Source organism: Silene latifolia, chromosome 6 (assembly GCF_048544455.1).
Source record: "Silene latifolia isolate original U9 population chromosome 6, ASM4854445v1, whole genome shotgun sequence".
NCBI classification, from domain to species: domain Eukaryota; kingdom Viridiplantae; phylum Streptophyta; class Magnoliopsida; order Caryophyllales; family Caryophyllaceae; genus Silene; species Silene latifolia.
In genome coordinates, this window is record NC_133531.1 from 2,268,368 (window position 1) to 2,285,501 (window position 17,134).

The 17,134-nt window shown below is 40.1% G+C and overlaps 1 protein-coding gene across 1 annotated transcript; it reads left to right on the top strand.

Annotated features, from left to right (window-relative positions):
- Nucleotides 1-1,084: 1,084 nt before the first annotated feature.
- LOC141585943 (NAD-dependent malic enzyme, mitochondrial-like) lies at nucleotides 1,085-10,757 on the top strand. The gene is made up of 19 exons (XM_074407023.1): nucleotides 1,085-1,478; nucleotides 3,238-3,334; nucleotides 3,722-3,840; nucleotides 4,753-4,920; nucleotides 5,256-5,384; nucleotides 6,090-6,150; nucleotides 6,756-6,859; nucleotides 6,963-7,046; nucleotides 7,397-7,503; nucleotides 7,618-7,729; nucleotides 7,945-8,058; nucleotides 8,374-8,439; nucleotides 8,811-8,883; nucleotides 9,027-9,113; nucleotides 9,421-9,475; nucleotides 9,569-9,640; nucleotides 9,882-9,944; nucleotides 10,015-10,129; nucleotides 10,336-10,757. Exons 1-19 carry the CDS (start codon nucleotides 1,296-1,298, stop codon nucleotides 10,408-10,410), a joined length of 1,884 nt encoding a protein of 627 aa, XP_074263124.1. The 5' UTR covers nucleotides 1,085-1,295; the 3' UTR covers nucleotides 10,411-10,757.
- The last annotated feature ends 6,377 nt before the right edge of the window (nucleotides 10,758-17,134 follow it).

Genomic DNA, 17,134 nt, shown 5'->3' on the forward strand with positions numbered 1-17,134 from the left:
TTAAGATTTGATAAGTAATAAAGAGGGATAGGTAATGGAGAGAATTCTCTAAATAGAAATATTTTGTTATTTTCTAAAATAATAGTCTCACTATAGATGGATATATCCGTTTATAATGAAAGACGGGTCAAATATGCTTAAAGTAGTGACATTTTTAGACCCCACCATGCAACTTATTATGTGTCTTATGCTTAAAGTGAGTGGATATTTATAGACGGATATCTTACATCTATAACGAGAATTTGTGCAAATAAAATGAAAATGGATTGAAGGGGCGTTTGGTTAGAGAAAGGGAAAAAAAATTAGATAGGGTAAGAAGGGGAAAGGTAAGAGATTACCTAAAATATAACTAGTTGTTTGGTTACATCAAGAAAATGAAGTGGGTGGGTTGTGGTTTGTTTTGGTGTGCGGGTGGTGGTTGTGGTGATGGCAGTGGCGGTGGAGTGGTGGTGGTTGTGATTGTGGTGATGGTGGCGTCATGGTGGTTGTGGCGGCGGTGTGGTAGTGGTGGTTTATGTGGGGTGATTGTGGTGGTAGTTTTGGTGGTGGTGGTGGTGGTGGTGGCGGCAATGACGTCTTGATGGTGACTGGTGTGGTGGGAGTTGTAAGCGTGGTGGTAAGTGAATAAGGTAGTTGAAGGGTAACAAAAGAATTGAAATCTCATACCTTGAGGGGGTAAGGAAGAGAATTTCATTCATTCTCTTTGTTTGTATGAAACAAAAACCAACAAAGAAAAATCAATAACTTTGTTTCCTTTTTTCTTTCCTATATACCTCTAACCAAACGTCCATGAGTATTTTCTGAAAAAAAAAAAAAAAAAAAAAAACACAAATTCTCATTGAAAGACATTTACATATCCGTCACATGGTCAAGACGGATACCATTTTTACCTCACAATGTACCCACTTTTTCTCTCTCTGCAACACTATTCATGTGGTCCCCTTTCTCCACTAACCCATTTTGTTACCATTTTATCTCACAAAATATCCGTCACAAATGGTAACCCGTCACAAGGGAGACCAATTGAAAAAAAAAACCACCTAGATGGGGTCCATTTCCAAAACCCATGGACCATTTCTAAATAGATGATCTACTCAAAACAGCCAAATTTCCAAAAACAGGAGGGAAATATTCTTCTCAAACTCCATTGGTTTCTTTTACCCATTCTTCCTCTTATTTCCCTTATTCTTCTCATTCCTTCTTATTCTCTTCACCTCCTTCTTCACAAAAGTCCACTTTACCAAACACTAATCACCGCAACACCGTAATTCAACCGTCAACGTGCACCGATAGTCATGTCGTCGATTTTCTACAATCGGACGAATATACAGTCGCATGTTATCCGACGACTAATGCGTGAGTTTACGGCGTTTTCCGCTGTCGGAAATCGACGAGTTTTTACTACTTCCGAAGGTCATCGTCCTGCTATTGTTAATAAGCGTAGTCTTGATATTCTTCATGATCCTTGGTTTAATAAGGTAGTCTTTTTGTTTGAATTGAAATTGTCGAGTTTTGTTGATTTTGATTTTGAATTAATGTACATTGTTGTTACGGAATCGAATTTTAGGTTTTACTGTATTGTTGAATGTGTTTGTGACGAGTACTGTTCATAATGTTGCCGATTTTCGGTGCGTTTGAGTAATTGAGTTTAATCGGTTTGCCTTATTCTACTGAAGATAGTGTGTTTGGTGAAATTTGCGCCGATTTTGTTTGCTGATTGATTGCGAGTTTGCGACTTAATGTGCATTGTTGTTATTAATCGAATGTTAGGTTTTACTGTAATGTTGAATATATTCCTAACAATTACGATTCATAATGTTATCAGTTTTCGTGTTTAAGTTTTAATTGAAGAAATTGTGTTTAGTGAAATGCATAGTGGTGTTTGATTGTCAGCTTTAGCTTAACCTTGCGATTTGCTTTATTGTTGAGCAATGCGCCAATGCTGATGTTGTAAGGTTGAGAGTGATGTAGTTTTAGAGCTCAAACTTAATTTTTTGAAACTGTCAAGAAAATGAGGGCAGGAGGTAGAAGGTGAGATTGTGGAAGAGCGTATGTAATTAGGAAAATGATGTAATTTGATGTTTGCACGGCTTTATGTGTTATATTGCGCTTTAAAGAGGATTTAGCGCAATGTGACAATATCACAAGGTTGATGGTAGTATACATTTGTGTATTCTATTAGTGTAGTCTAGTTTAGTTTTGCGAGAGGTGAGATCTTAGAGGATTTACGGAAGTGTCTGTTGTAAATAACATTGTTGGTGGTTGATCTGTTTCGTTGTTTGCATTTTCTTGCATTTGTTGTTCTACACAATCAAAGAATAAAGCTAATTTCAAGTTCATAGGGGTATTAAAAGGAATGTGAAATAGTAGATGTTTGAGAATCCACCATGTATGCCTACTTAGGATTTAGGAATCTTAACTTGCACTTCTTGAAGCCTCTGGCTAACGCCATAAGGTTTATCATGTTTTTTGTTTAGTTTGTAGTCTAGTTTAGCTTAGGTAAACGGTGTGACATTTGGAGTTGAAGCAGCGTATACGTTTGATAGTTAGCATGTCCTTACATTGCCCTTTATCTAGAACTAGGCTAATGCCATGAGGTTGATAGTGATTTTCCTGAAGTATTATCTTTACTGCAGCTGAAAAGTGAGATATTTGATAATTACGAATTGTGGTTTGAATTATATTGGCTAATCAATTTTGTGTTTTTTTTCTCCTGAAAAACAAACTACTCCCTCCTATTCTTCTTTTTCTTCCCCTTTGGATGGGGCACAAGATTTAAGGAAGTGAATAAAATATGAATTGTGAATTGGGTGGGGTTTGGTGATAGGAGAGAGGAATGAATAAAATAAGGAATTGTGAGTTGGGTGAGGTTTGGTGATAGGAGAGAGAAATGAATAATTATGAATTAAATAAGAAATTGTGAGTTGGGTGGGGTTTGGTGATAGGAGAGAGGAATGAATAAAATAAGATTAAAAGTTTCCAAAAAAGGAAAGGGGAAGAAAACCTGAATAATCCGTTTTAGGAAATAGGGAAGAAAATAGAGAATAGGAGGGAGTATTTTACATTTCATATGTTTAGGAAATATGTAAGCATCAATTTTGTGTGTGTTTTTTCTCCTGAAAAACAAACTATTTTAAATTTTCAGATGCTTACTCAAACCTGTTATCGATTTTTTTGCAATGTTTTTCTCTGAGCTATTAGTAGAGTTTCGTTTCTGATATGACTGTTTAATAGTAGGGCACAGCATTTACCATCACGGAGCGTGACAGGCTTGATCTTCGTGGACTTCTTCCTCCAAATGTCATGAATAGTGAACAACAGATAGATCGATTCAGTTAGTTTCCTTATCTTCACAATTTTTTCACTTCTGCTCTTGTCCTCCGTTTGTCCACCGTCCACGTTCTTTTCCTTTCTCATTATATTTTGTATCAGTAGCGGAATGAGATGATAAATTTTATCTTTTCTCCACCCTGCTGCGTTTGTCGATCATTATCCTGTTCATTGTGAATCAATTAAGCTTTCCTATTGTTTGTTGTGGTCAAAAGACCAGCATTACACTTGACGATGCCAATATTTGATGATACAAATGATGCAAGTCATGATAGAATCATTCAGGGAATGTTTATTGTAACGAAGATAAACCCCTGTCTGTACTTTGTTTTTTAGTGTCCCAAAAGGGAATTTTTTGTATAGTAACAGTTATAATTTGATTTCTTTATAGTGGCTGATATAACGAGACTAGAAAAGAATGTAAAGGATGGGCCGGCTGATCCATATGGTTTGGCGAAGTGGAGGATACTCAACAGATTGCATGACAGAAATGAGACAATGTATTACAAGGTAAGTTTGGTTTCTGTTTCATGTAGATTAGTTTTTGATTGTACTCTATGGTTCTGAAGTTGTGACAAAGTTTACTATAATACTGTAAGCTGGTGCGTGAGTATGAATGTAAGTAACATAACTTTTACCTGGTTAACTGAGATTCTAAGAGCTATGACTCTATGAGTATATCTGTTAAAATGCTCTTTAGTCTTGCTGTGGAGCTTCTAACATGATAACAATTCACAACCCATCATTCATCTTATGATCTTAAATCTTCCAGCGTAATGTGAGTTATTTACTTGTTTTAAGCTGGCTTATACACTGGAATTACTTGATGCTGTGAAGTGTGAAGTTTATGTACCAATTGCCACAAATCGCTATAAATATCTCTCTACTGTCTACTGACAAGTGACATATAGTATCTACATAGCTTCACTTGTTCCTCATGGCTAGTAGCTGCCGTTTGTTTGGAAGTCGGAGAAAACTGTTTTTAATGCCTAGATAAAGAGATCCAGTTTCCTGTTTGTTCTAGCTGATCCCAGGAACCATGTTTTTTCCCCTTGTGGTGTAGTGGAGGCTGTCTCTATCGGCAGTTTTGTCCTTTTTCTGTAAACAGAACACTTTTAATTGCTATTAAAAGAATATTGAAGCTGTTTGTGTGGAAATATTACTCGCCCACTCGCTCCAAATAAAATTAGAAAAACAAAATGTTGAAACTTGGAAATATAGATTTGTTTCCCATATCCTACTTGGATATCAAAGCTGTGATATTCACATCTCTAATTTTTTTTTTTTGTGTGTGAACATATCTTTACTTTCAACACTGCACGAGCTTGTGAAGCTATCAAGAGCTGTATGAAAATATAAAACCTAAAGGAAGTACAGCTTTGTTTTTTTTTGTCCAGCTTGAAAATGTATTTGTTTATACAGGTATTGATTGCAAATATTGAAGAGTATGCTCCTATTGTGTACACTCCTACAGTTGGTCTTGTTTGCCAGAACTATTGTGGCTTATATAGAAGGCCACGAGGAATGTATTTTTGCTCGGCTGATCGTGGTGAGATGATGTCTATGGTTTATAATTGGCCTGCTGAACAGGTATGTCCTTCCGAGTTAAATTCATTGATGTTCTTAAATTGAGTATTAATGGCGAGCCTTAGTTAGTTTATGTAAGTAAAGGAGTATCATTTTTAGATTAGTTTGAAGTGTATAGATGTAGAATTTTGCATGATGGTTTAAGCAAGATGTTAAAAATCTGAAGTTTTCCGTAGTATATATCAGAATTGAGCAGTGGTAAGATCATTGCAGTATTTTCTTATTCTTCTGGAAGTTTTGCTCATTTCGACTGACATCATACAACTTCCCAAGAAATAGTTTGTTGTTCCTTCCATTGCACTCGTTGTATAATGCTAATAGAACTTCTTCTTTTGTAGGTTGATATGATAGTCGTGACAGATGGTAGTAGAATTTTGGGTCTTGGAGATCAAGGAGTTCAGGGAATAGGTATAGCAATTGGGAAACTCGATATATATGTTGCCGCAGCAGGGATTAATCCACAAAGAGTAAATTCTTGACTTACGATAATTGTATCTCACTAAATGTTTTTCTGTCAATGTGTCTTGCTTGTCACATATATGGAGTTGGTCTTTTGTTTTGCCTTATGTGCCATTGACCCCTCCCGAATATCCATAATAAGAACCTTTATCTGTATTGAGTGGAAATGATACAATTGATACAATTGTATAACACAAAAATATTAGATGGCATATAAGTCATCAGGTTTTGATGCTATTATGCGGGTAAATATCGTATTATTATTGTTTCTGTTGCTGTTTTTTAATTATTTTCCACATCAAAGTCATGGCTCCATATGTCGGTTTAGTAATAGAATGTTTGGGATAGAAGATACTGCGGCAGTTTTTAATGAAGCTTGGTCATTCTGCCAGTTTTTAATTAGCAATTTCAATCTGCAGTGAAGGTAAAACCAAACAAATCACCTTGCTGTATAGAGGATTTTAGTTTTTTTTCCTTGCTCCAAAACAACTGACGAAAATATTAAAAAAATTAACAAACTACTTGTTTCCATTTGCAATGGAGCCGTAGTTTCATTATTTTTGACTCTCAATTATAAATTAATGAATGTATGGTATTACCTGTTTCATCAAAGTTCTACGTGAAAATTGGTACGAAGTATATGGTATACACTATAAAAGTAGTATAAAGAATCTGGCTCCTGACATTGTTAATGCTCTTTCCTTGGCAAACAGATCTTACCTGTAATGATTGATGTTGGAACCAACAATGAAAAGCTTCTTAAGGACCATCTGTGTAAGAATATTCTTCATGTCTAAGAGTTGACTTTGGTTACATCTGGCTTTATTTGCAATTTTAATACGGAGTATTATATTTCGTGTTATTTTATCATGTTGCTTGCTTATAAAAGGTTCTACTATATTTCTTGACACCGGATTTATTATGGCAGCTCATGTGGAGTTATGTTTCTTGATGGAGTTGCTTGCAGTTCCACGTAAACTTGTTTGAATGGATTTACAAATTACAATTAACCTAACCACGTTTGCTTTTTAGATCAGGCATTGTTATTAGTATATGTCACCCAAAACAGGCCTTTTTCTAACTGAAGTTATTTAACTGGAAACCGTAGTGACCTTGGTGGGTTTTGACCTTTTGATACGATAGGTTGGTGAACATTTGTTGCGTAGTAAAATAAGCAGTAGTTACTTATCCATGTTGGCTGATCAACTGAGAAGAATGTTTTTTTACTCTGGATGATAAAAGAAATTGTTGTGCCAAGACAATTTGTTCGTACTTCTAAGTTTGTAAAAGCTCCATTTTTGTATGTGAATGTAACCTTCCTATATTTTAATTTTTAAATTTGTGTTTGAAGTTTTAACCTTTTAATACGTTTATTTCAGATTTGGGATTGCAAGAGCGCCGTCTTGAAGGTGAGGAATATCTTGCAGTTATTGATGAATTTATGGAGGCTGTTTTTACTCGTTGGCCTCATGTAATTGTCCAGGTGGGTCTTGCTTCTTGATGCTACTACTTCGTCTGCTATAGGGCATTAAAAATTTCGTTCTTTTCCTATGACATTTCCAACCCCACATATTTTGTTTACGCAGTTTGAGGATTTCCAAACCAAGTGGGCTTTTACGCTATTGCAGCGCTATAGACATAACTACAGAATGTTCAATGATGATGTGCAGGTATCAGTACATGCTTAACATTTGCTCTGGTGCTGACAAATACTTGTTTCCTTAGATTATAGGAAAAGGCCCCTCTGGGCCTAAGTAAGGACTGTTTAATGTTTATTTATATTTGTTTAAATTCAGTGAAGCCAAAAAGGTATCGGTCAGTTGAATTTGTCGTCTTTCAATCATTGGTGAATGGCTTAAATCACTTAACAATAAGCAACCAACTACACAGTACAGACCTTTTGAAGTATCAGTTTGTGTGAGACTGTGAGACAGCACTAGAATTTTCGACTGCTTGACTTAACATTTTGTTTATTCTTTTTCGTTGAAGTACCTGTTGTTTCTGAATTTGTTTTAAACAGGGAACAGCTGGTGTTGCAATTGCTGGGCTTTTGGGAGCTGTGAGGGCCCAAGGAAGGCCAATGATTGACTTCCCTAAACAGAAGATTGTTGTCGCAGGAGCGGGAAGGTTATTAGTCTTATTTTTATATGAGCTCGTGATAGGTTCTTAGCTGTATATTACAATAAATGGACGCATGAGAATTTTCAGTATCTAATATTTAGGTTATTTTGGATATTACAGTGCAGGAGTAGGTGTTCTTAATGCTGCTCGGAAGACGATGGCAAGGATGCTAGGAAACAATCAATCTGCCTTCGAAAGTGCAAGCCGCCAATTTTGGGTCGTCGATGCCAAGGTGAGAGTAAATTGTGATGTATTCTCCTGGTGTACTCTACCTTTGATAAGACAACTTGAACTTGTTTGACAATTGAATTGGTTGCTTTGCTTTTTGCTGTTTAGATCGTAGCTAAAATTTGGAGCTTTTGGGTTTTATAGCCGTACTACTGTATACCAAAAAGTTCTAGTTTGATAGAATGGTTAGTAAATGAGCCTGTCTACTTCACATTTCAGGGATTGGTTACTGAAGATCGTGAAGATATTGATCCAGAAGTAATACCATTTGCAAGGAAGACGAATGAAATTAATCGCCAAGGGTTAAAGGAAGGGGCAAGCCTGGTGGAGGTGGTAAGTGGCCTACATGTTCAATTTTCAAACTTTGCAGTGCTTCCAAATGATATGGCCCTTACGACTCTTCATTTCATGTCAAACATTCATGTTACCTCTACCCATCATTTAGATTAAATCTGGCCTCTTCATTCCCACTTTTAAGTTAAAGAGCCCTTACAAATTTCAGTTTCTACAATCTTCACAGTGATGACAAGTGACAATCATACAGCACAAGGCTCGGCCTTTCCCTCAGTTCACAGTTTACATGATTAGTTAGATACTCGTATATATATTGATATGCTAATTTTGTCTTTCTGGTTATATGCCATACAGGTTCAGGAAGTAAAGCCTGATGTGCTTCTTGGATTGTCTGCTGTTGGTGGATTGTTCTCGAGAGAGGTTTGTTTAAACTTAGTTCCCTCTAGCAAATTACTCTCGTGTCCTGCCCCTTTCCCCATGGAAAAACTTAGCTGAAAATTTATGTGATGTACTACTATGCTTTGGTATATATAATGATCTATAATGCGACTCTACTCTCTCTGGTTCTTTTTTCATGAAGTAGCAAATGACCACTATAAAATGAAATGCGTACTAAATCCGAAAAAATAACATATGACTAGTTTTTCTCGACTCTTTTTGTCTGGGTTTGCTATTTTTTCTTTTGAAACAATGGTTTTATTAATCATCTTTGTAATGTAGCCTATCAAGTTAGTGTCAACTTTCTGATGGGAACGTTTTTTTTTCCTTTGGTTTTTTTTTACTCTGGTTAGGTTCTAGAAGCTCTCAAAAGCTCAACATCAACAAGACCTGCTATCTTTGCAATGTCAAATCCTACTAAAAATGGTTTACTTTCTCATCCTTCATGCAGTTGTTTATAGACTCTGTGAAATTCCCATACTTAAAGATGATACACTTGCTCACAAACTTCATGTCATTTACGATTTCTGTCAAGTTTGGTCCTTTTATTATTCCGCTCTCTGTGACAGCTGAATGCACCCCTGAGGAAGCGTTCTCCATAGTAGGTGATCACATTATATATGCAAGTGGCAGCCCGTTCAAAAATGTTGATCTTGGTATGTGTTGGCTTATTAGTAATTAAATATTTACTTAGATGGTGAACAAAACATGATTTAAGATTGTGGTGCAATTGTATTCAACTGTACATGTTTACAAACATTGTCCGCGTTGTGTTTGTCTACGTGTGATGATATTTGAGTTTTGATACCTTTAGAAAACGATACCTTTTACATCAACTCATCACATTGACGGATTGACCTGCAATAACTTATAAGTTTGATATCAGTTCATGGGTTTTCCTTAGATTTTCTGAAGCCATATGCTATTATGTATGGCGTTTCTAATATGAACTTTTCGTCACAGGAAATGGTAAAATTGGTCACTGCAACCAAGGAAATAACATGTACCTTTTCCCAGGGTCAGTATGCACTTCAGCTTATAAACCCTATAAAATATCCTGCTAGTTCCCTTTATTTTTCCGGTTGATATTGTAGTTGTGTTGATCATTCAGGATTGGACTTGGTGCTCTTCTCTCTGGCGCTAGGACGATCTCAGATGGCATGTTACAGGCTGCTGCCGAGCGGTAAGATTTAACTCATTCACGAGATCGATAGTGGGAACAAGTACTCCGAGGCATGAATTTTGATTAATCAAATTTTTGTTCATCATATTCACATCTTGATATTCCCTCTTATGTGTTTTTAGCATATTTATCATAATCCATCTAAATCTTACTCCGTAAAATGATAATCATAGAGATTGTATTGATAGGAAATCGCAATGCAATAATATATTTCATTCTGATTTTATTCTTTGGTCTACAGTTTAGCAGGGTACATGACTGAAGATGAAGTACTCCACGGCGTTATCTACCCATCAACATCAAGGTTTTCATTGATTAACTTTCTTTTCAAATTTCATTTTAATATCCTTTTCTGCTAACACTTTATTTTACAGAATACGCGACATCACAAAGCAAATAGCCGTAGCTGTAATCAAAGAAGCATTAGAAGAGGACCTAGCAGAACGCTATCGTGACATGGATCCTAGGGAGCTTCAGAGACTAAACGAGGTAAAAATACCAACTATGTGTTGATTCAGTTTGGCACAAATTCTCATATGAGATGGTCAGACGACAATATTAGGTTGAGATTGAACCATATTTTCAAATATATAAATTAATAATTTTCTCAGGTTGGTGGATAATGAATAGGTCTCGCGTAATATCTGAATGATATCCATCTTTTAGGATTTGAGCTCTTAACATTGACCTTACAGGAGGAACTTCTAAAATACGTTGAGAACAACATGTGGTCTCCGGAATACCCTACATTGGTCTACCGGAAGCATTGAAGCCAAAGCTCGAGAAGGTGAAGAAACAGATATCAACAAGTTCCGCTTTTAGAGGTAAAGAAGCACCCTCTGCATTTTTTTGCTATGTTCTAAGTTGGACCAGCAGCTGAACCGCTGCTTTGGCGGAAAGAAGATGACTGCGGTTTCGAGTGCTTTATTCATTTGTTCCTTTTATTGGTCAAAACATTCAAACAAATTGACAACTACCTCACATTTTAGCTGAGGAATGATTAACCATGGCATTGCTTGTGTACCAACCAATTTGGTCTTGGACTTTTGCACCTATTGTAGTCATGTGAATATATGATTTCCACGGCTTGAACTTCCAAAGTCCCTCAACTATTTGCCATTTTATGATGCTTTTTTTTGTTGTCTAATATAATCCAAAACTTCATCCATAGAAGTTGAGAATTTAGGCTGATTTTAAAAATTATAGAACCACTCGTGCTATATCTTGTTGATTGAATGTATCAACTCAGACGTGCTCAGGAAGCTCTTTTGTAAGCTATGTTATTTGTTGCTGTCAAAAAAAAAAAAAAAACTCGAATTATTATTGACGGAAAAAATTATTATTGACGGAAAATTAATATACTCCATAAAAGAGTACTTAATTCGAGCAACCTTCACTACATAAAAGACGTAATATTTAGATTAGCACAAAATCTCGAATTCAACCCAAAAAATCATATTTATATGTTTTTTTTTTTTTTGCGGGAAAAACGTGGAGCAACTTATATTAAATCCAACTCCGCCAAACAAAGGACGGAGGGAGGAAAATCAACTACATGAACCAGTTCGTCACCCTCAACCGAACAAAGCCTAGCGGTCAAGTGTGCAACTGTATTACCCCCTCGCTTTACGTGACCAACTCCTCGACACTCAAAGGATTTTGCTAACTCACAAATATCCTTAATACATAAATCAAACATACTTCTACCAATACCCTCTTTCCTCACTGCGCGGACCACACTAAGAGCATCTGTTTCCACGACAATACTCGACAATTCCAGCCTCTTTGCGACTTCCAATCCGAAAAGCATAGCCTTCGCCTCAGCCATTTCCACTGTCCACCGTGCTCGACACCGTTTGCTAGCCACCAGCACCACCTCCCCATTCGAATCCCTTCCTACCACGCCCAACCCAACCTCTGTGTCACCGATAATTGCAGCGTCAGAGTTCAGTTTGATCACCCCAACTTCCGGCGGTACCCATACACTCCCTCCAACCACCTCTCCCATCCTGTCTGTTGCAGCAACCAGGCCAGCTTCCACATACCCCTGGTAATCCGACACCAAGCGAGAGAACCCCATCACCACAACTTCAGGGCAAACCCTATCCTCCTCGAAGACGTACGCATTCCTAACGGACCACATGGCCCATAGCAGGGCCAGGAATCTCCCCCACTCCGCCTTGTCCAAATTCTGCAGCGCCCATCTCAGCCACTCGCCAAAAGATACCCATGGCACCTCCACAATCAACTCATCAAAACCACTAGCTTCCCAAAATCTCCTTGTCCATTGGCATTCCAAGAGAGCGTGCATTTCCGTCTCTTCCCCCACCCCACATAACTCACACACCGCATTCCCGCAGCAATGGCGCCTAAACAGGTTTGATTTTACCGCTAGCATTCCGGTGCAAGCCCTCCACACAAAATGGGTGAGTTTAGGCGGCACTTTTAGACCCCATACAACTTTCCACCATCCTTCCCCTGTTCCGTTAGCAGCCTGCTCCTCTCCATTCCCCGACAAACCCATACCCAACCAATACCCCGATCGAACTGTATACTCACCATTCTTCGACGGCCACCAGTACAACAAATCATTAGGCATCCTCTTGCTTAGTGGGATTTTAAGCACCATCCTTACCTCTTCTTCGAGGAGCAGCGAATTGAGGACATCCTCTTTCCACGACCCCCTATCAGCATCAATAAGTTCCATGACCATCATTGCCGGATCCGCTTCGAGGTTTGGTGATGGCACACGTCCCCCTCTCTCCCCTGGTAGCCATAAGTCCTCCCACACCCTTACACATTGGCCGTTCCCAATCCTCCATCTCAATCCCTCCAGAAGCAAAGACTTCGACCCCCATAAGCTTCTCCAAGCAAAGCTTGGATCGTGTCCTCTCCGCGCCTCCAGAATAGAGCTATGCTTGAAGTACCTTGCTTTCAACACTCGTCCAGCCAGAGACCCGAGATTCGTGAGAAGGCGCCACACCTGTTTTGCTAGTAACGCCTGGTTAAAGACCCGCAGATCCCTAAACCCCATCCCTCCCATAGCTTTCGGCTTGCATAGCCGTTCCCATCGCCACCAATGAATTTTCCTCTTGCTCTCCGTTGAACCCCACCAGAACCGTGCCATCATAGCGTGTAACTCATCAATAATCCCATCCGGAATAGCAAAGAGGCTCATCATGTACGTTGGTATGGCCTGCACAACGGCTTTTAATAGGACTTCCTTCCCGGGTTTCGATAGCAGTCTCTCCTTCCACCCCTGTACTTTCTTCCACACCCTTTCCTTGAGGCAAGCAAAGATGTCTTTCTTAGATCGCCCTATGATTGTGGGCAAACCCAAGTATTTCTCGTGTCTTTCGACACTACGGACTCCCAAAGCAGCTATCAAATTTTCCCTCACCGATGGTAATACCTTCTTGCTAAAGACCACCTCCGATTTAGAGTAATTAATTTTCTGTCCAGACGCTCTTTCATATTTACTGATAATATCAGCGATTAACGAGCATTCTCTCATATTTGCCCTAGCAAAAAGGATACTATCGTCAGCAAAGAAAAGGTGTGAAATCCGCGGAGCACCTCTGCATATTCTCGCCCCGTGTAAATTCCCCATCGCCGCTGCCTCCTTTATTTGATACGAGAAAGCATCCGCGCACAAAAGAAACAAGTACGGGGAGATGGGATCTCCCTGCCGGAGCCCTCTGCTCGGTCTCACCACTCCAGTCGGCTTGCCATTAACAAGAAAAGAATGCGCGACCGAGGAGACACACGTCATCACCTTATTCCTCCACCTATCAGAGAACCCCATCTTCCTCATGACCTCCTCCAGAAAAACCCATTCCACCCTGTCATATGCTTTACTCATATCCAACTTCAGCGCAATACTACCACATTTCCCCTCTCCACCCCGTTTCATTGCATGGAAGATTTCGAATGCGATAAGTGCGTTATCCGTGATAAGTCTTCCGGGAGTAAAGGCGCTTTGGTTCTCCGAAATTATCCCATTCAAGAGAGGTTTGAGACGATTTGCCAAGGTCTTAGAAATGAGCTTATACACAACATTGCAAAGGCTAATAGGGCGGTACTCCGTAATTTTCGTAGGTGAGCTGCATTTAGGAATTAATACCACATTTGTCCTATTAATTTGATGAATATCCCCTCCACCATCCCACCAATTTCTGACAAAATTACATAAATCCGTCCCCACAACATCCCAATATTTCTGATAAAATAAAGCATGCATACCGTCAGGTCCCGGCGCTTTATGTGGGTGCATACTGAATAGTGCAGCTCGGATTTCATCGTCTTGGATAGGTCTGTCGAGGGCTTCATTCATCACTTCCGTCACGACCCTCGGCACACTGCTCAACACATCATCAAAATGCGACGGATTACTCGAACAGAATAGCTCATTAAAGTAGCCCTCAATAACCTTCGCAATCTCCTCTTCACCCGTACACCAGTTCCCCCTCTCATCTTCAATCCCCACAATGGTGTTCCTTTTCTTGCGCTGCTTAGCTTTATGATGGAAGTAACTTGTGTTTTTATCCCCGTCGCGCAATTCACATTTACGAGCTCTTGTATACCAATAAGTCTCATTTTGTCGTCTCAACTCATCCACCTCCTTCACAATCTCCCTACACATGCCAAGCATATCAGCTGACGGAGGTTGCCGCTGCCAGAAATCCAGTTCGGCCTCCCTCTCCCTTATCCTTCTCTTCACATCACCAAATCGCCTCTTCGCCCATTCTGCTAACTTCACCGCGCATGTACTCACTTTGGCCGGAACGTCCTCACCAAAACCCTCCTCCCACGCCTCCTTGACGATGTCTCTACACTGTTCATCCGTCACCCAGAAGGGCTCGAATTTAAAACCTCTGCTACCCCGGTTTCTAGTCTGCCCAATCTCTTCCTTTATAATAATAGCAGCGTGATCCGACGAATAGATGGGATAATGCTGCACAAAAGCATTCGGAAAAAGATAACTCCATTCCGTAGAAGCTAACGCTCTGTCCAGTCTCTCCCGCACCATCGTTTCCACCTCCCTTCCCCGCTGCCATGTAAAAATATTTCCCCTAAACCCCAAGTCATGTAGTGCACAATCGTCAATGGCTTCCCTAAAAGCGTCCATTTGCCTCTCGCTCCTAATCGCGCCTCCTTCCTTCTCTTGGGCACTCAAAATTTCATTAAAGTCTCCAAATAAGATAATAGGTACACTGCTCTGATTACATATACTCCTCATAAGGTCCCAAGTTTTGTATTTATTGCTTGTTTCCGGCCATCCATACACCCCCACAGCACGCCACACCGGAGCTTTATTAGCATCAAGGACCTCCACAAGGATGTGATTTTTATTGTACGAAATTAAGTTAACATCCACATCCTTCCACCACAAACCTAAACCCCCCGACCTCCCCCTGCTATTAACACAAATGCCTGAATTAAAGCCACAACTATTCCGAATTCTCTCCAAATCTCTCGCACTAATCATTGTCTCCATGACGAAGACAATGTTTGGGCTCTCCCTCCAACACCAATCCCGGAGGGAGCTCACTGTCAAGGGATTGCCCAACCCTTGACAGTTCCAGCTTAGGATTTTCATTGCTGTTCGCGGTGCTGGTCCTCGCCAGTCACCGCTACTTTCAAATAAACGTCATCGCTTCCCTGTTCCACTCGACACTTCTTCCCCACCCCTCCTCCATCCTCCATCACAGCTTCTGTCTCTTCACCCTGCTCCCAGCTCTTTCTCTTCCCCCCAACATTTCCATTGCTCCTAATAACCTCCTGCTTCCTCCCAGTCTGCCCAACACCTCCCCTTTTAACCCTAATTACTCGCCTAGCTGCATCTCCTCCCCTAGTGGTCTCCTCCCCCTCTTTACCACTCCGAACTACTTGCACCTTTGAGTTACTCGTGCCCGTGGATGAGGTAGAAGATGCATCCCCCTCCTCCTTTCTTCCATTCCCCGAACCCCTCCATTTCTCCATCTTCCTGGCACCATCCTCAGATATATCCACCCCACGAAGAAGTTCAACCATTCTACTCAGCTCTTTATCCTCCAATCCTTCCGCATCCCCGTCTTCAAAGTTTAGTTTTCTGCCCCCCCTTCCTTCACTGTCCTCCTTATCCCACCTCCTAGAAATTCTCCAAGGTGAGGCCTTCAGCCATTCTCCATATCTCCTCCCTGCTCCCACAGGTCCTTGTCTATCCCGACAATCCTTTTCCCCGTGACCAGCTCGTCCACAAACGAAACAAAACAACGGCAGGTTCTCATAGCTCACCCGGACCTTCCACTGTTTACCCCCTTTGAGCTTCATGGTAATGGAATCCACCAATGCTTTGCGAACATCCACCACAACACGAATTCTCATCGATCTATTAATTGAGGGGTTCACTGAGTTATCAACCTCCACAAACGTTCCAATAGCATTCCCAATATTCACCGCATTCTCCATATTCTGCCGCCCTAGAATCGGAAGGTCATAAACCCTAGCCCATAAAGGAGAGAAAAAAAGGGGTACCTCTGATGGAATAGCTTCACCTTGCAATTCTGAAAGAATCAGCAAATGCCTCTCAAAATGCCAAGGTTGTTCTGCCAAAACCCGTTGCTTATCCACTTCACTTTTAAATTCAAACGTGAAAATTTTCTTCTGCTTATCCACCACCTCGCCAATCACCCCCTCCTTCGTTTTCCATGCCGCAGTCATTGTGTCGATCAACGCTTTAAGGTTAATGTGACGTTCCGTCCATAGACGGCCAACCACACACAGGCTAGCGTTGTTCGATTCCTCCTCCCCTCCAATATCCCATTCAACCTCTACCACCGCATTTGCCTCAGTATCATCAACCTCCGTATTCTCGTGCATACTATTCAGATCGATGCTTGGACGTGTTTCACGAGACCCCATTTTCTCTACCACCACGGAACCCTAGCCTTGTGAAAAGTAACAGAAAGAGAACGAGCGCGAAAAACGAAGCAAAATAAAGAAACAAGGAAAAAGATTCTTGCAGAAAGCAAGGTTTTGATCCTAGGTAAAACCCTAGGGGCGCACACCCTCCCAAGAGAAAAACCCTAGAGGGGCTTTATCATATTTATATGTTGCTACTTGTATATCTACCATATTCAATTTGTGTCAACATGGGTTGACCCTAATGGTAAAGAGTCCACTTTCTAACCATGAAGCCAGAGGTTTGATTCCTGTTGAGTTAAAAAATAGCTTTGTTGATAGGTGATCTGTAAACACCACTTTAAACCCTCTAAGAGACCGGTAATCTGCCTTGACCTTAAAATGGGTATGGCCTACCGCCTACCCTTAACCTAAATTTTTACTTACAAAGAAAAAACAATATTCAATTTGTCAAAGGGGTTAGCAAATACCCAAAAATGAGAGAAAATTTACTCCGTAAAAACAAAGAGGTTAACCAAAGTGGCTTGAGTGTAGTGGAGCGCGGGAGTGCCTTAAAACGTTACAAATTGGCAACGAATTGAGAGGTCCCGG

What these genes read in the sequence shown, in the direction of transcription:
- LOC141585943 (XM_074407023.1), top strand. Translation starts at nt 1,296, where the DNA reads ATGTCGTCGATTTTCTACAATCGGACGAATATACAGTCGCATGTTATC. An exon ending in ATGATCCTTGGTTTAATAAG is followed by an intron (nt 1,479 to 3,237) that starts GTAGTCTTTTTG and finishes GTTTAATAGTAG; the next exon opens with GGCACAGCATTTACCATCAC. An exon ending in GTGGATTGTTCTCGAGAGAG is followed by an intron (nt 8,440 to 8,810) that starts GTTTGTTTAAAC and finishes TACTCTGGTTAG; the next exon opens with GTTCTAGAAGCTCTCAAAAG.